This window comes from Podarcis bocagei (genome assembly GCF_964188305.1).
Source record: "Podarcis bocagei genome assembly, chromosome: 7".
In the NCBI taxonomy this organism is placed as follows: domain Eukaryota; kingdom Metazoa; phylum Chordata; class Lepidosauria; order Squamata; family Lacertidae; genus Podarcis; species Podarcis bocagei.
Window position 1 is genome coordinate 74543881 of NC_138132.1, and position 19369 is coordinate 74563249.

At 50.5% G+C, this 19369-nt stretch overlaps 1 protein-coding gene across 1 annotated transcript in view; it reads right to left on the reverse strand.

Moving 5' to 3' along the window:
- PUSL1 (pseudouridine synthase like 1) overlaps positions 1-19369 on the reverse strand; it is a 71929-nt gene that overhangs the window by 45926 nt on the left and 6634 nt on the right. The window contains exon 3 of the mRNA XM_081201686.1: positions 8301-8488. Within this exon, the coding sequence (XP_081057812.1) occupies positions 8301-8488 (188 nt within the window). The remainder of the gene's footprint in view (positions 1-8300; positions 8489-19369) is intronic.

A 19369-nucleotide genomic window follows, 5' to 3' on the forward strand; every position in this document is an offset into this window, starting at 1 on the left:
CCACCTCATAGGGTTTCTGTGAGGAAAATGTGGGAACAGGCAGAAGTGTGCATGCCACCTCGAGCTCCTTGGAGGAAAAGTGGGATATAAATGTATTATCATTATTCATAATAATAATTGGCTATAGGAGAAATTTAAAAGCATTCCTGTTCGTTCAGGCATCTGATAGCTTATTGATATTGGCCATAGGGACCTTTAACTTAGCAACTTGAATGTTAAATGATATCTGCTGGATACCTCAGTCGGTAGAGCATGAGACTTACCGTACTTTTCGCACCATAGGACGCACTTTTCCCGTCTTAAAAACTAAACGGAAAAGTCTGTGCGTCCTATGGAGCGAATGCAGGGGGGAGGCAGGCAGGAAAAGCCCTCAAGAGCCCCACACAAGCGTCGCGCGGCTCTTGCGGGCTTTTCCCCGAGAGGGAGAAAGGACTGACACCGCCAGTCAGTCCCTTCTCCCTTCTCTAGAAAAGCCTTGCACAACCTCTCCAGCCGGGGGAGGCTTCGCAAGGCTAAAGAGGAAGCCAGGGCAGGGAGCGCGATCCATCCCGTTCGCTGCCCTGGCTTCCTCTTTAGCCTTGTGCACCCCTCCAGCCGCGGGAGGCTGCGCAAGGCTAAAGAGGAAGCCAGGGCAGCGAGCGCGATCCATCCCGTTCGCTGCCTTGGCTTCCTCTTTAGACTTGCGCGCCTGGGGGGGGGGGAGGAGACTTCGCAAGGCTAAAGAGGAAGCCAGAGCAGGGAACGCGATCCATCCCGTTCGCTGCCTTGGCTTCCTCTTTAGACTTGCGCGCCTGGGGGGGGGGGGGGAGGAGACTTCGCAAGGCTAAAGAGGAAGCCAGAGCAGGGAACGCGATCCATCCCGTTCGCTGCCTTGGCTTCCTCTTTAGACTTGCGCGCCTGGGGGGGGGGAGGAGGCTTCGCAAGGCTAAAGAGGAGGCCAGGGCAGGGAACGCGATCCATCCCGTTCGCTGCCTTGGCTTCCTCTTTAGACTTGCGCGCCTCTCCAGGGGGGGGGGGAGGGAGGAGGCTTCGCAAAGCCTCCTTCGCAAATCCATCCCACTGCCCTGGCTTCCTCTTTAGCCTTGCGTGCCTCTCCAGCCGCAAGAGATCTACCAGAGGTAGATCTTAACCCTTGCCTCACCTGGGAGCTTCTCTGGGCAGGAATTCCCTTAGCTTAAGTGGGGTGGGGGAAGTGTGGAAGGTAGGGGGGTACCTGCCTAGACACTGAAGCCACATGTCTCTCAGATGAAAATTGGGAGTGGGCATTTTGTGAAGTGGTCTGATGGTGGGCATTGTGTGAAGTGCTCTGATGGTGTGGGCATTGTGTGAAGTGCTCTGATGGTGTTTCCTGCTTGGCAGGGGGTTGGACTCGATGGCCCTTGTGGTCTATTCCAACTCTACGATTCTATGATTCTAAGTGGCTGTGGATCTCCTGCTGCAGAACTGTAGGACAGTATAAAGTTGGGAGGGCCACCCGAGGGTCATCTAGCCCAGCCCCCTCACAATGTAGGAATCACAGCTAAAGAACGCCAGGCAGATGGTCCCCCAACCACTGCTTAAAAGCCTCCAGTGGTGGAGACCCCAAACACCTTCCGAGGTAATAGAATTGCAGGGTTGGAAGGGAACCCCAGGAGTCATCTAGTCCAGCCCCGGTGGACAGCGGGCGCGATCCATCCCATTGCGCAAGACTAAAGATGCTGTGCAAGGCTAAAGAGGAAGCTAGGGCAGTGAGTGGGATGGATCGCGCTCACTGCCTTGTCTTCTTTAGCCGCGCTGGAGAGGTTTAGCTCCTGGCTGGAGAGGTTGCGCGGCTATGGATCCCGTGCGCTGTCTTGGCTTCTTTGCTCTTTGGGGCTGGTGGGGGAACCCGGGCTTCCCCCGCAGCCCCAAGAAGCTCTGGGAGAAGCAGACAGGCTGCACGCAGCCTGTCCGTTGCTCTTTGGGGCTGGGGGGGAGGGATAATATTTTTTTCCTTGATTTTCCCCTGTAAAAACTAGGTGCGTCCTGTGGTCCGGTGCGTCCAATAGAGCGAAAAATACGGTAATCTCAGGGTTGTGGGTTCAAGCCCCACGTTGGGCAAAAGATTCCTGGATTGCAGAACCCTCATGGTCCCTTCCGACTGTACAGTTCTATGTTCTCAGAGCTTTTGAAATGGTTTGAGTCGGTTTTTAAATGACCTTCATCGTTCTGATTCGTTTCACTTTAAATTGCGTTGTTCCAAGCTTTCAATGTTCGACAGCATTTAAAATGTTTCAAACTGGTTTTTAAATTTCAATTTTGCTTTGACCAATTTTCCTTTGAATTGCATTGTTTTTAATTTTGCAATGCTTGATGCGCTGGGAAGAAGGGTAGGACAGAAGCTGAAGAAATAAATAGCTGCTCCACCCTTGTTTCTTACCCTTAATGGCCTCGAGGGGGGATTGTCAAACAGAGACGCCAAGCATGGTTTGGTGCAAAGCATTGCCCCCACTCCCAGTCCTCATTTTGGCCAGGGGTGGCGGCTTTGAATCCTTAAATTTGGAGCAGATTATGAGGCACACTGCACTCCCTTTGGCCGTTCGGAAGGGAGGGTGAGACATGCAGCTACACAGGTCTCCGAACCTCCCTAAGCAGAGACCTCCAGCCCTCACTGCTGCAGCCAGCTTTGCAGTGGGAGAACAGAAAGAAAAGAAAAGAAAAGTGGGAGGGGCGGCTCAGAGGTAAAAATTGGGGAGAAGAGTCAAGCCTAGGATCCCGTTTCCCTCTCCAAACTCTGTCGGCAAGAAGGGCTCTGAAAGTGCCTGGCTCCCCACCCACGTCTCCTTCTTCTGCCATCAGAAGAAGTAGTTTTCTCAGTGCAGGAATATTTAGAGAGAGGCCTCCGTCGCTGGGCTCTTCTTGGCTGGTTTTCCTCTCAAATGCAAAGCAGCTGAGCTGTCTTCTGGTGTTAAGAGAAATATTTGCGTGCGGGACAGAGGGGTAGAGAGGCAGCCAGGAGAACAATAGGAGGAAGAAAACATGGCCTTCCATCCGGCGTTGAGCCTGGAACTTCAGAGGTCTTAGCTGGTAGGCTGAGAAAGTTTTTCCTGCACCTGAGGCCAGGGTCCTCCATGACTTTCCTTCTGGCCCTTGGGATGCTCCCCAGGCCACCCTCCCTCTCACTGACCCTGCTTTGCCTCCAGAATGTACTGGCCTCATTGGGATGTGCTTGAACACAGTCTAGCCTCCTGCTTGCCTGGGTGGAAGGCAGAGATTGTGAAAAGCCAGCCTGCTCTGCAAGAGTAGCATCTATACTTGTTGCTCCGCCCACTTTTGCCCCTGGCCCCGCCCACCTGTGACACGTGGCCCTTGGAGGGCCATCCTGAAGGGAATGTGCCCATTGGTCTAAGAAAGGTTCCACAATCCTTTCCAATTCAAGTGGAATAAGTTGCTAATCCTCACTGTCAACACTTGCATCCTTGGGGATGCACCTGCGGCGCAGGTAACAGCAGGGTTGGGGCTTAATGCTGGCTCTCTTCCAGATGCCCTCTTCTAAAAACAGTGCCTGAACATTGTATCGGGGCCTCTGGAGCCCAAAAGGAATGAGCACTTGGCAGTGCTATTTCCCCCACAAAGCTACAGTTAAATCCCAGAGCAGTTTAAGAACCCCTCTTTTCCCAGGGAACTCTGGGAACTGTAGTTCTGGGAGGGAGAGGATCTCCCAGTAACTCCCTTAACAAACTACAACTCCCATGATTCTTTGGGGGAAGCCATGCCTGTTCAAAATAGTGCCGCAGTGCTATAAATGCATAGTGTGAGTGTGGCCTAGATCCACTAACAGGAATGGAGATGTCTAACTTAAGTCCATTTATTTTAATGGGTCTACTCAGAGTAAGAATCCGTTGGGTACACACCTCTATGAGCCTAAGCAGCCTCAGCAGACAGGAACCTTTAAAAAAAAATACTTTAAACTTTTAGGGAACTTTAGTTTCAACTGGATGTTGAATAAACATGCAATTGTTAATGGTTACAGTTGTGCATTTTATTGTGTTATTATTTTCCTTAGTGGGCTGTGCAAACCGCTAATCTGAATAATTCCTTTTTATAGGGTAGGGTAGAGAGCACTGGAGATGAGTTTATGGAACCAAGTGGGGAGCGGTAGCCTGGAAAAATTCGGGAACCACTATTTTAAATATTTGCACTGTTACCTCATGAACAGGAGGTGTTAGATTCCGTGCCCACCCCCCCCCCAAACCCTGGAGGAAAATTGGAGAGTAAAAACGAAACAAACAAAAAAAAGACTGACATCAGCCCTATCAATCTGAATGTGATGCATCTGCCTCTGAGCCAAGTTGTGTTAAACAAAACAAGGATTAGGGTGGAAAAGCAAACCCGGAGCCAGAGAGTTGGGGGTGCGAGAGGGGAGAGGGAAGATGGACGGATCGACAATCAGAACTACTTGCTATTCTTTGTGCAAAGCAGGGGCCAGGCGCCAACTGGACTCTCTCATCGGCCTTCTGTTTCTTTCTTTCTTTTTTAAAAAACAAAAATAAAAAATTCAGCCACCGGAAGGCAGACGAAAGCTCAATGCCCCCCACAACAGAGGCAGCGAACTCTCGCTTCCACTTTTTACGCAGCACCGTATCAGCACACATGACATTTTACCGCTTGCAGGAGGGCAGGTCTCTGCCCAGAGGGGCTTACAATCTAAGAAATCCAGCATGGTCAGCCTTTACTAGGGACTGAGCCTTTAGTGTGCTAGGGCCCTGCCCCATGGAACTCCCTGCCACCAGAGGTTCGGCAGGAACAATTCCTGCCTTCTTTTAGACCAGTGGTTCCCAGCCTTTTTGGTATGGTGGCCCACAAGCTCGGAGTCAGTTGGCAAAGTGACCCATTGATTTATTGTTTGTTGAATTTTCATCCCTCTTTTTCTCCCAAGGAGCTCAAGGTGGCAAAAGTGGTTCTCCCCTTTCTCATTTAATCCCCACAACAACGGCCCTGTGAGGTAGGCTAGGCTGAGAGGCAGTGACTGGCCCAACGCCACCCAGTTGTGAGATTCATGGCTAATGGAGGATTTGAACCCTATTCTCCAAGGTCCTGGCCCTACACTCTAAACCACAATGCCACACTGGCTCCCCACTGATGGTAAGCCAACGAAACAAGAAGTTGTAAGATGCTGTACAGTGTACCTCGGGTTACAGACGCTTCAGGTTACACACTCCGCTAACCCAGAAATAGTACCTCAGGTTAAGAACTTTGCTTCAGGATGAAAACAGAAATCATGCTCCGGCAGTGTGGTGGCAGCAGGAGGCCCCATTAGCTAAAGTGGTGCTTCAGGTTAAGAACAGTTTCAGGTTAAGAACAGACCTCCGGAACGAATTAAGTACTTAACCCGAGGTACCACAGTATAGTGGGACGTGGGTGGCGCTGTGGGTTAAACCACAGAGCCTAGGACTTGTTGATCAGAAGGTCGGCGGTTCGAATCCCCGCGATGGGGTGACCTCCCATTGCTTAGTCCCTGCTCCTGCCAACCTAGCAGTTTGAAAGCACGTCAAAGTGCAAGTAGATAAATAGGTACTGCTCCAGCGGGAAGGTAAACGGCATTTCCGTGCGCTGCTCTGGATCGCCAGAAGTGGCTTAGTCATGCTGGTCACATGACCCGGAAGCTGTACGCCGGCTCCCTCAGCCAATAAAGCAAGATGAGCGCAGCAACCCGAGTTGTCCGCAACTGGACCTAATGGTCAGGGTCCCTTTACCTTTACCTTTTACCACTGTATATGAATCCTATCAGCTAAGAATTACAAGCAATTATTTCAGGAGTTACTGCTAAAGCCTGCAACTGATTTATTTAGGCTTTGTAAGAGACAGTATCTTACAACTTCGCAACCCACAGGTTGGGAAAGGCAGTATTAGACACCTCCTAAAAACTGTGATACCCTGTCAGGCCTTTGCAATTATTTACTTATTGCATTTGTATTCTGCTTTTTTCTCCAGCGAGCTCAAGGTAGTGTACAGAGTTGTCCTCCCCATTTTATCTGCACAACAATCCTGCTGCAAGGTCAGTTTGGCCAAGAGGCAGTCGCTCCCAATGACGTTCCAAGCTGAGTGAGAATTCGAACCCTGGCCTTCCAGGTCCTAGTCTAGCGCTGTAACCATTGTACCATATAGGCTCTCAAATCCCCTTTCATTTCTTCCTGCCAACCAGTCTCTACTGATGCTTTTATTTACAGTGGTACCTCGGGTTAAGAATTCGTTCTGGAGGTCTGTTCTTAACCTGAAACTGTTCTTAACCTGAAGCACCACTTTAGCTAATGGGGCCTCCTGCTGCCGCTGCACCGCCAGCATGCGATTTCTGTTCTCATCCTGAAGCAAAGTTCTTAACCTGAGGTACTATTTCTGGGTTAGCGGAGTCTGTAACCTGAAGTGTTTGTAACCTGAAGCGTCTGTAACCCAAGGTACCACTGTATTTCAAAGTCATTCTGCATGATGCACAAGGTCTTGTTGTGTTTTTATGGAATGTGCTTTCAAATCCATCCATCCATCCATCCATCCATCAATCAATCAATCAATCGCAGGAGCTCAGATACACACAAAACCCTGGCAAGGAACAGTGGAGTCATTTCCCTGACTTAGCGGTGCCTCTGTCTAAGGGGGTGGTGAATCTACTTATGCAACATCTCAACAAAGGAGGGAGAAGAGCCATACCGCAAGGAACGCGCAGCCCTTGGGGAGCAGGGGAGCTGAAACTCGGGACTGTGCCCACGTTGCATGGGATCCATGACAACCGCTAGAATAGCATAACAGAAAATAAATGTCAAGAAGATCCTCTCATGCCTGTTTGCTCAGGGCTGTCAGAATAGAATAAGAAGAAGAGTTTGGATTTGATATCCCGCTTTATCACTACCCTAAGGAGTCTCAAAGCGGCTAACATTCTCCTTTCCCTTCCTCCCCCACAACAAACACTCTGTGAGGTGAGTGGGGCTGAGAGACTTCAGAGAAGTGTGACTAGCCCAAGGTCACCCAGCAGCTGCATGTGGAGGAGCAGGGAATCGAACCCGGTTCACCAGATTACGAGTCCACTGCTCTTAACCACTACACCACCCTGGGTGTATAAGGACCTCCCTCCCCTCCCCCCCCCCACAATGGTCCCAAAGATGGCCAGCAGGAGCCTGGCAACACGCCGTGCAATCATTGAACAATCTCCAGCGCTGGGGAGCTGGCAACCTCAGGAGGGCAAAGGGGCCGACTTAACTAGAGCCGCTCCTGCATGCCTTCAAAGGGAAGGGCTGTAGCTGAGTGATTAGAGCATCTGCTTTGCATGCAGAAGGTCCCAGGTTCAATCCCCAGTGTCCCCAGGAGGTAGGAATGGGAATTATCCCGTCCAAAATCCTGGCGAGCAGCTGCCAGTCTGTGTAGACCACAGGTCGGCAACCTAAGGCCCGCGGGCCAATTCCGGCCCGAAAGAGTTCGAGATCCGGCCCAGTCCAGAAATCGCTGCATGGTTCTGATTCATATCATTCAGGCTGCGTCATTTTTTTCTTCGGAAATCGCATCTGCGCATCCCAGATGCCGAAAATCACTTCCGCGCTGGCATGATTTTCGGTGTCTGGGCATGCGCAGAAGCGATTTCCAGCACCGCGGACATGCACAGACGTGATTTCCGGTATCGCGCTGCACTGGTCTGGCCTGCAAGCGATCTCTGCGGGAGTGATCCAACCCATGTCTGGTAAGCCCTGCTGATCCCGGTGTAGACAATGGACCCACTGGCCTGGCTCTCAATGTAAGGCAGCTTCTGATGTCTTAAGGGAAGGCTGTAGCTCAGTGGTTAGAGCATTGGTGTGTTTCGTTTACAAACTGTTTCAGAAAGTGCGAATTAGAGTAGTGCCTCGCATCGAATCTAAATTATTCATATAAAGGATTCCATGAACTGAAAGCAGAGATGATGCATGTACTTTTGTAACCCAAGAAAATCTTAATAAAAACAATTTTTTTAAAAAAAGAAAGAAAATGAGAATTAGGTAAGCTTGACTTTAAACCAGCGTGGAGCAGTGGTTAGAGTGCTGGACTGGGACCTGAGAGAGCAGGGTTCAAATCCGCACTCAGCTCACTGGGTGACTTTGAGCCAGTCACCGCCTCTTAGCCTAACCTACCTCACAGGGTTGTTGTGAAGGTGAAATGGGGAGGAGGAGAACCAGACAAGCCACCTTGAGAAAGGTGGTGTATATATAGAATAGATAAAAATAATAAACAAATAAACAAACCCAAGTCAAATAGGATTTCTGCATCTGCCACTGCTTGCTGGTGACAACATGGTGAGTGCTTTGCAACTGCAGGGAACTCACCGGATGGGCTCAGGCTTCAGGTGGTGGTTGAGAGAGTCGGTGAGGATGTTTTCTGCGAAAGGCGGCTTCCCGTCTGATCTCTCGATGTCGAGGTGGGCGGCGTTGCAGAGGGCATGCACCCCAGAGTCCGTGCGGCTCGAGATTGTGAACTTGCTCGGTGTGGAATGCCGGAGCTTCTCTGCTGCCATCTGAGGGACAGAAGAAACTTAACTGTGTGGGGTTGCTGTGGCAGAAACAGGGGGTGTACTAACCAGGGTGATGTCAGCAGCTCAGCCTACACTTGAGTCAGATCCTGGCAGAGGCACATGCCCGACTGGCATGTTCTCTCCCTCCTGGTCTTTCGTTCGGGAGCTTCAAGAGCTTTCTTCAGCCCGAACGTCACAGCGACCAATGCCAACAAACGCCGGCACACTTAGGGATCCGCAGAGTTTGCACAGTTGCGTAACAGACCTCAACAACTCAGCATTTTAGCTAATCTACTTTATTTACATATAAACACACACGGAGCACTGCAACATGGCTCCCTCTCTCTCTCTCTCTCTAGCATCAGACAGCAAAGAAAAAAAGAACAAAGGACAACTTCACGGAACACAGTAACATAAACATCCTGTCTCCGTCACTTCCCACTCTGTGGAGTCAAAACATATACCATCATGTGATAGACAAAAATCCCATGACTGCAATCATGGAGCAGAAATTCTAACAGGTGGAACGCCCTTTGCCATTTTCACAGACACAGGTGGGAGAACTGGGTGCAGGTTTCTCAACAGACGCCTCTAACATAGGAACACCTAAGTACAGGACCAACATGGTGCCTTCTGGTTATGGGATGAGATGACAACCGGTGCGGTGGTTAGAGTGTGGGACGAGGACCTGGGGGGCTAGGGTTCGAATCCCTAGTTTAGTTTAGAGAAAAGGTGAGTGAGAGGTGACACAGAAGTAGTTGGTAAAATCATGCCCAGCTTGGAGGAAGTGCACAGAGAGAAGTTTTTCCTCCCTCGTCACACTAGGACTCCTGGACGTCCAAGTGAAGCTGGAAGATTCGGGACAGACAAAAGAAAGCGTTTCTTGACACCGCGCATAGGCCAGCTGTGGAAGTCTCTCCCCCAGGGCGGCCACCAACTTCTGCCTTCTGAACTATGTCCTTCTGCAAACCATTGCTCCAAATCTATACTGTCCTCCTGCTCCTAGGAAGAGTCAGGATCCTGATTAGGAGCAGGGAGGGGGGAGGCTCCCACCATTCCTCCCCGGAGCCGCCCTCCTCTGCACGGTGCCTGACACTCACAGGGCTCTTGCGGGGATTGAAGGAGGAGGGGGAAAACAATGTAGGCCTCTTTGCCCAGAAGGGAGTGCAGCCCTCCGGCTGAAAAAGTGGACCAACGGTATGCCTCCCTATATGACAGCTTCCTAGGTTCCTATGCCTTAAGCGGAGGGCCGCAGCTCAGTGGCAGGGTATCTGCCTTGCATGGAGAAGGTCTCAGGTTCGATCCTTGGTATCTCCAAGTACGTAGGGCTAGGAAGGCCTCCTGCCTGAGACTCTGGACAGCTGCTGCCAGTCAGTGTAGGCAACACTGAGCTGGGCGGATCATTGGTTTGACTTGGTGTAAAGGGGAGCTTCCCACATCAAGCTCTTAGGCCCAGAACGGGAGGCTGCAATGTTGTTCTCCGACAGAATAAGAGTATGAACAGCTGATCGTTTTGAGGATGCTGCAAGGAAAAGGCGAAGGGCCAGATCCAGAATGTGAAGGTCACAGGTCGATTCCGTCCTGCCAGGACCAGCAAGGGCAGGCTACTGTTGTTCAGCACAATGCACCCATCCATCACGGTTTACGGCCTCTGCCATCCCTGACGGGAAACGTCTTGTAAAAGAGAATGAGAGTGCCCATCAATTATTAAAGCCGCCAAGGCTGCCGAGAGGCCAGGCAAGTGGTCCGCAGAGGAGTGATGTCATCCAATGCCATTAGGCCCCCCCCACCCCCCATTATCAAAACCTTCAGCTTGTCCAGAACAGGGTCAGGATGCACTCCTAATCCCATGTATTCACATTTGTATCCCGCCATTTTTCTCTCCAAAGAGCTCAAGGTGGTGCCCATGGTTCTCCCCACCCCCTCATTCAACCCCCACAACAACCCTGTGAGGTAGGTCAGGTTGAGAGGCAGTGACCGGCGCCAAGGTCACACCCCCAGTGAGCTTCATGACCGAGTCGGGATTCGAACCCTGGTCTCCCAAGGTCCTAGTCCGGCATTCCAGCCTCTCGTATGACATCAGGTGCAAGGCAGGTGGGCATGGCTTGGGCAAAACCGTCTGGCAAGTCAAATACGGGGAGCAGACCGAGTTTCATTTGGCCTATGGGAAAGAGGCTCCCTAACACCGGTTTAAAGTGACAACAACATCAGAGAGGACCATATTGTTTTCCTTTCACTTTGCGTTTCAAACACATTATCAGAAAATCCTCTCCTTTCCCGGAAGCATCCTGCGGTGGGTGGGGTAGAGAAGGACTTCTGCAGAGCTTCTGCAACATGTAAATCAAACAGAGTTAACCGATTAAAAGCCAGGCAGAGAACTGGCTTTAATCGACATTTAAAGTAAGACCTTTAATCTGCTGGCAATCCCGACAGGAGAAGTAAATAAAGCCGAGACGAGCCCATCAGCAAATTAAACAGGTTTGTTCTTTTTTGCATGCTGGAAAATAGTTCTGAGGATGGAATTGCTTTGATAGCAATTTTTTTGGGGGTAAAAAATATATATTAAAAAATGATCAAAGGGCTGGAGCGCCTTACCTATGAAGCAAAACTAATGCCTGGGGCTTTGCAGTTCAGGAAGAAAGTAAAAAGGATATGGGGGAGGGGAAGTGAGACACGGCAGAGGTTTATAAAGCGATGGGTAGGTCTGCCAGCATTACAGATGTAAAAAAACAGGTTTTTTAAAATCTCTCTCATAATTCTACAGGGCTGGGAAACCTCAGGCCCTCCAGGTCTCACTATGTGGCCCTCAGAAACCTCCCCAAGCCACACCTCCTCCCCACAGGAAGAGACCACGAGGGTCATTCCTGCAATGCAGGAATCTTTTGACCAACGTGGGGCTTGAATCCACAACCCTGAAATTAAGAGGCTAATGATTTACCGACTGATCTATCCAGCAGCTATGCTTCTATGTCTTTTGCTTGCCAGGATGAAGGATGTGTGAGCATGTGTAGAAAGCAGCCTGCTGCACACAGGTAAAATGGGCACCTGTTGCTCTGCCCATGTTTGGCTCCGCCCACCACTAGCATGTGGTACTCATAAGGCTTATAGATGATAGAACAACGGTCTGCCTTGGTGCAAGGCAATTTCCTTGATGCCCTTTGATTTCTTCCAGCAAAGCAATTCTTACATTTATTTATTTTTTCAAACGCAGAAAATAAAAACTTGAGAACCAAAACAAATAAGACAAAAAAAGCACACAATCCAAGCCATTTGGAGAACTCCAGCGTGGGTGGTAAACAGGCGGAAATAATAATATTCGAGGGAAGAGGGCTTGCGGGGGCGTCACTTACGTAAGAATCCTTTTTTGGGGTGGGGTGGGTGGAATGCTATATTTATGCCCTCAATCTCCACCATCCGTGGAGAATTGGCAACAAGAAGAAGACTGGGGGGTGGGGGTGGGGGTGGGGGGTAGAAAGCAGCAAATCCAACGGGTGATGCTCCGGCTCTGGAAATTATCCCTTGCTGGGAAAGATGACGAGATTTCCAGCTAAATGGGTAATTAACTGTCCTTACAAGAAGCTGGTTGGGGAGTTACCTCTAGATTCTCTGCCCAGCCTGCACAAAGAGGCCCCCCCCCCTCTCTCTCTCTCTCTCACACACACACACACACACACACACTTTTGAGTTGCACATCAACCCTCATCAACACATTAGCTCCTTTATCTAAAGCAGCTTCTCTGCACCAGGAACTGGGCACCTAATATGTGGCCATTTTAGGTCCATGGGCTCATCTGGATTTTGAAATGAGTGCTGTGGATGCCTCTCCTTCAGGTCACACACACACAAACACACACACACACACACACGGGTGTTTGAGCGTGTATTTAATGACAATGATAATGCGTACCTTCCAACATCTATCCAATATACCCCACTCATCTGACTGTGTTGCCCCAGGCACTCTGGGCAGTTTCCAACATATATTAAAACATCAAACATTAAAAAAACACTTCCCTGTATAGGGCTCCCTTCAGATGGCTTGGGTGTGTGTGTGGATAACTCCATACCCTCCAACATTTCTCCAATGAAAATAAGGATGTCCTGAGGGAAAGCGGAACATTCTGGGATCAAATCAGAAACCGGAATGCCTTCTGCAAATCCGGGACTGTTTTTGGAAAATAGGGACACTTGGATGGTAATGATATATTAAGACTATGCATGAGGCTTCAGCCTGGTGGGAGCTGGCTTCAAATGACAGCACGGCGGCAGGGGAGTCTGCCATCCTCTGCTCCCCTTTAACCTCCATTTATGTTGTTGCTTAGTTGTGTCCGACTCTTTGTGACCCCATGGACCAGAGCACGCCAGGCACTCCTGTCTTCCACTGCCTCCCGCATTTATAGGGCCTGCCTTAAGTCTCGGGTTTGGGCCCTGAAATCTCAGGGTCTGGGATGCCCCTGATCTGGCAGCCCTAAAACAACAACCACACACACACACACAAAAACATGCACATGCACAAAGAAACTTTGCCCCTTTGAAAAGCAAACTGTTGAATCCAGTAGAAGGGATCCATGTCATGAAGTAGTTTGGATTTGACATCCCGCTTTATCACTACCCAAAGGAGTCTCAAAGCGGCTAACATTCTCCTTTCCCTTCCTCTCACACAACAAACACTCTGTGAGGTGAGTGGGGCTGAGAGACTTCAAAGAAGTGTGACTGGCCCAAGGTCATCCAGCAGCTGCATGTGGAGGAGCGGAGACTCGAACCCGGTTCACCAGATTACGAGTCCACCGCTCTTAACCACTACACCACACTGGCTCTCAGTGAAAACAGTACATAGAGATGCAAGAGGAAGTGAGAAGGGCAGTCACTTTTCTAACTTCTTCATTCAGCTCCCGGTTAGGGCAGCTGTACATCTGGAAATTCCCGGACACAGCCGGAATATGGCAGTGGAAAACAGTTTCTGGGCGGAAATCGCAAGCCATGTCAGAAGTTTAGATTTTGGCGAATTTCCTTTTAAAAGTCTCAAAAAAGATCAATAGCTTTTGTGGCAACCCTGCTCTATGTACTTGTCAACGAGCTGGATTTTTGAGTCTGCACCCCCTCCGGACACTTCTCTCCCCTATCCTGGATCAGCAACCTCTCCCCCCCCACCCCCCAAAAAAACACAGAAAGAGAGAGAGAGAGAGCATGTATACACACTTTGCTTTCCAAGGATCTGGGTAAAAATCAGATCTGGCAGAACTATGCTGAGTCTCGAAAAGCAGATAGAGCTGAAGGAGGATGTGGGAAGGAGAGTCATTTTTCTAACTTCCTAATTCAGCTCTAAGTACTTTTCAAGGGAGGTGAAAGGTAAGCAACCACACCACCTCGTGCACAAGGGATGAACAGGAAAGGTCTTCATGGGTACCACAGACACTATGGCGGCAACAAGCACCATGCTGGACAGAGCCATAAATCCACGGATACCAAACCATCCTGTAATTCACTTCCGAAACCTTACTTCCCACTGCCCCACTATTTCGCCTCCTCTTCAGCCTGGAGGACTGAGCTTTGTTCCAAACCAGACCCGATTTCCATACACTGAAGCACGCGTGGGAAACCTGTTCCAGCCCGAGGGCTGCATTCCCTTCTGGGGGCCATATTCCAGTGATGGGCGGGGCCAGAGGCAACAGTGGGCGGAGCAATGAATGTGAATTTTAACCTTTGTACTCTAGGTTGGGATGCAGGTGGCGCTGTGGGTTAAACCAGAGCCTAGGACTTGCCGATCAGAAGGTCGGGAGTTCGAATCCCCACGACGGGGTGAGCTCCCATTGCTCGGTCCCTGCTCCTGCCAACGTAGCAGTTCAAAAGCATGTCAAAGTGCAAGTAGATAACTAGGTACTGCTCCAGTGGGAAGGTAAACGGCATTTCCGTGCGCTGCTCTGGTTCGCCAGAAGCGGCTTAGTCATGCTGGCCACATGACCCGGAAGCTGTACGCCGGCTCCCTTGGCCAATAAAGAGAGATGAGCGCCGCAACCCCAGAGTCGGTCACGACTGGACCTAATGGTCAGGGGTACCTTTACCTTTTTACTCTAGGTTAGATTCTACGCATAAGCTCACCCCTCTCCATCTTCCACCCAGGCAAGCAAGAGGCAGGATCAGTGTTTCCAGCTAGGCACAAACACTCAAGGAGACTGACAAGCAGAGCTGGCAAGGTATGTGGCTTGGGAAGGGGTGTGGCCTGGAGAAGCCTGGAGGGCCACACTCAGCCCCCAGTCCTGAGGTTCCCCATTAGGATGAAGACCTGGGTTTTAGGATGCTTAATTCTGCAATTTTTAACACAGAATCAGAGGCAAAAGCAGGGCTCCACCCTAACTCAGCCAACCAGCGGAATCCTTCCCATCAGCAGTTTGGCCGAAAAGCACCGCACAACACATGCTGGCGGGTGCAACCTGCCGAACTCCTGACCCTGTTCACAAATGACCTCTCTGTGTCCTCTCCTGGCGCCCTCTGAGCTGCCCTGCACATCTGTCACTTTTATTTATCATGCACCGCAACGATAATCCGCTAGCATCACTCATGCCAGATTGAGAAGAGACCCATCATTTGAATAGCTGTAATTTGCTTGCGTGCCGGTTGCTGGGGAAACGGCGCCCAATAATCCCAATTAATGGTGTGCCATGCCAACAAGGAGGGCAGGTGGTGGGAAGGGCACTTTGGTGCACCTCGAAAGAACATCTGTGCGGAAAGGGGAACAGCATCGAACATCTGGTCTGGGAACCTCTTTCCAAAAGCAGCCAGCCAAATGCTACTTGAAATAATAATAGTAATCTTATTATTTGTACCCCACTCATCTGACTGGGTTGCCCCGATCACTCTGGGAGGCTTTCAACCAAGGTCATAAGACTGGAGAAGCTGGTGCACCCCCAGATGTTCCTGGACTCCAATTCCCATCATCCCTGGCCACTGGGCTTGGGCTGATGGGAACTGGGGTCCAGCAACACCTGGAGGGCCAAGGGTTGCCCCCCCATGGTGTAATCAATCTTAATAATAATAATAATAATAATAATAATAATAATAATAATAATAATTTATTTATACCCCGCCCATCTGGCTGGGTTTCCCCAGCCACTCTGGGCGGCTTCCAACTGAATATTAAAAACAGTACAGCATCGAACATTAAAAACTTCCCTAAAGAGGGCTGCCTTCAGTTGTCTTTTAAAAGTAAAATAGTTGTTTATTGCTTTGACATCTGCTGGGAGGGCATTCCACAGGGCAGGCGCCACTACCGAGAAGGCCCTCTGCCTGGTTCCCTGTAACCTTACTTCTCGCAATGAGGAAACCGCCAGAAGGCCCTCGGCACTGGATCTCAGTGTCCGGGCTGAACGATGGGGGTGGAGACGCTCCTTCAGGTATACTGGACTGAGGCCATTTAGGGCTTTAAAGGTCAGCACCAACACTTTGAATTGTGCTTGGAAACGTACTGGGAGCCAATGCAGATCTCTCAGAACCAGTGTTATGTTGTCCCGGCGGCCACTCCCAGTCACCAGTCTAGCTGCCACATTCTGGATTAATTGCAGTTTCCGGGTCACCTTCAAAGGTAGCCCCACGTAGAGCGCATTGCAGTAGTCCAAGCAGGAGATAACTAGAGCATGCACCACTCTGGCAAGACAGTCCACGGGCAGGTAAGGTCTTAGCCTGCGTACCAGGTGGAGCTGGTAGACAGCTGCCCTGGACACAGAATTAACCTGTGCCTCCATGGACAGCTGTGAGTCCAAAATGACTCCCAGGCTGCGCACCTGATCCTTCAGGGGCACAGTTACCACATTCAGGACCAGGGAATCCCCCACACCTGCCCGCTCCCTGTCCCCCAAAAACAGTACTTCTGTCTTGTCAGGATTCAACCTCAATCTGTTAGCCGCCATCCATCCTCCAACAGCCTCCAGGCACTCACACAGGACCTTCACCGCCTTCACTGGTTCTGATTTAAAGGAGAGGTAGAGCTGGGTGTCATCTGCATACTGATGAACACCCAGCCCAAACCTCCTGATGATATCTCCCAGCGGCTTCATATAGATATTAAAAAGCATGGGGGAGAGGACGGAACCCTGAGGCACCCCACAAGTGAGAGCCCAGGGGTCTGAACACTCATCCCCCACCAACACTTTCTGGACACGGCCCAGGAGAAAGGAGTGGAACCACTGTATAACAGTGCCCCCAGCTCCCAGCCCCTCTAGATGGTCCAGAAGAATGTTATGGTCGATGGTATCAAAGGCCGCTGAGAGATCCAGCAGAACTAGGAAACAGCTCTCACCTTTGTCCCTAGCCTGCCGGAAATCATCAACCAGAGCGACCAAGGCAGTTTCAGTCCCATGGTGAGGCCTGAATCCCGATTGGAAGGGATCCAAATGGTCCGCATCCTCCAGGCGTGCTTGGAGTTGTTTGGCAACCACCCGCTCAATCACCTTGCCCAAGAATGGTAAATTTGAGACTGGGCGATAGTTGGCCAAATTGGCAGGGTCTAAAGATGTTTTTTTAAGAAGCGGTTTAATGACCTCCTCTTTCAGCGGGTCTGGGAAGGCTCCCTCACAGAGGGAAACATTCACCACCCCGCAGAGCCCATCGCCCAGCCCTTCCCAGCTCGCTTTTATCAGCCAGGATGGGCAAGGATCAAGGAGACAGGTGGTCGGTTTCACTTGTCCAAGCAGCCTGTCCACATCCTCGGAGGTAACAGATTGGAATTGATCCCATGTAACAGGACTAGACAGAACTCTAGCACTCTTCCACCCTGGCCCTGCTCCCACGGTGGAGTCTACCTCCTTCTGAATCCGAGCGACTTTATCTGCAAAAAACTTTGCAAAAGCATTGCAGGAGATCTTGGGGTCCCTACCAGGCCCCGGTGTTGCAGGTGGTTCCGATAGATTGCGAACCACCTGAAAAAGTCTCCTGCTGCTGTTTTCTTCAGATGCAATGGAGGCGGCGAAGAAGGCCCTCTTTGCCGTCGCCATTGCCACTTGGTAGGCTCGACATTGAGCTCTAGCCTGTGTCCGGTCTGATTCAGAATAAGTTTTCCGCCACCGGCGCTCTAGCTATCTCAACGATTGTTTCATCACCCTCAGCTCTGGGGAAAACCACGGGGCTGTCCGGGCTCCATGCAATTGGAGAGGGCGCTTCGGAGCCAGACAGTCAATAGCCCTGCTTAGCTCCGCATTCCAGCGGGCCACCAGGGAATCAGCTGAAAGGCCATCAACTTTGGATAAAACATCCCCTACCACTCTCTGGAAGCCAATTGGATCCATTAAGTGGTGGGGGCGGACCATCCGAATCGGCCCCACCTCCCTGCAGAGGGGAAGGGTCACGGAGAAGTCCAGTTGCACCAGGAAGTGATCTGACCATGGCACTTCTTTTGTTTCGCTTTTAGTTAATGTCAGATCACCAACATCCGTAGAGGTAAACACCAAGTCTAAGGCATGTCCGCGGCTATGAGTTGGGCCAAACTTATTCAGGGACAACCCCATGGAGGCCATGCTTTCCATGAAGTCCCGGGCGGCCCCTTGTAAGGTTGTGTCGGCATGGATGTTAAAATCCCCCAGGACAACCCAGCTAGGTGTCTCCAGGAGCATATCCGCCACGACCTGAAGCAGCTCGGGCAGGGAATCCTTGGTGCAACTTAAGAAAAGCCATAGTGGCTACTCGTGCAGAGACACAGCAGGGAACCTTCTTTTCTGGCTGCTGCTGCCAAGAACCTTTGGTCCATGAATGGGGAAACTGTGGCCCACCCAGATGTTGGTGTTCTCCAGCTCCCATCACCCCTGACTGTTGGCGGTGATGTGCTGAGCACCAGAGCCCATTCCTCCCCCCCATGTGACATGTAAATTGCTGTTTGAAGATTGTGAGCTTAGTCCACATTCACACCAGTAACTTAAAGCACTATGCTACCACTTTAAACAGTCATGGTTTCCCCCAAAGAATCCTGGGAACTGTAGTCTGTTAAGGGTGCTGAGAGTCATGTAAAGGGACCCCTGACCATTAGGTCTAGTCATGACCGACTCTGGGGTTGCGGCGCTCATCTCGCTTTATTGGCCGAGGGAGCCGGCATACAGGTCATGGCGAACCAGAGCAGCGCACAGAAACGCCGTTTACCTTCCCGCCAGAGCGGTACCTATTTATCTACTTGCACTTAAGGGTGCTTTCGAACTGCTAGGTTGGCAGGAGCAGGGACCGAGCAACAGGAGCTCATCTTGTCACGGGGATTCGAACCGCTGACCTTCTGATCGGCAAGTCCTCGGCTCTGTGGTTTAACCCACAGCGCCACCCGCGTCCCTTGAGAGTCACGAGGAGGCCCCTATTCCCCTTGCAGAGCAACAATTCCCAGAACTCCCTGGAAAGAGGGATTGACCGTTAAGCTATCTGGGAACTGTAGCTCTTGGAGTGGGCCAGGATGGGTGGGGGGAGGTTCTCTCCACACCACTCAGCATCCTTAACAGACTGCAGCTCCCAGAATTCTCCGGGGGAAGCCATAAATGTTTGAAGTGATACCAGAGTGCTTTAAATGTATGGTGTAAATGTGGCCGGAGGGAAGGGGCTGTTCTGTAAACCCCTCCTAGAGATATTTCCATCACTCTGAAGTCATTCTAGCAAAGGCTGTTAACTAGGCTATCTGAAACAGCCATATGTGGTGCATTCACTATTAGATTCTAATGGATGATTGAATAATGCTTTATTTGACATAGGTTGTTTCTTTTAAAGTTATTATTACTTTTTATATTGGATCAGATAGTTACTGTTAATTTCTGTTGTTATATGTTTTTATATGTGTGTATGTTGAAAGAGTAGCTGGGGCAACCCAGACAGAAGGGTCGGGTATAAAAAAAATATATGATAATGATGATTATGATTTGGGGA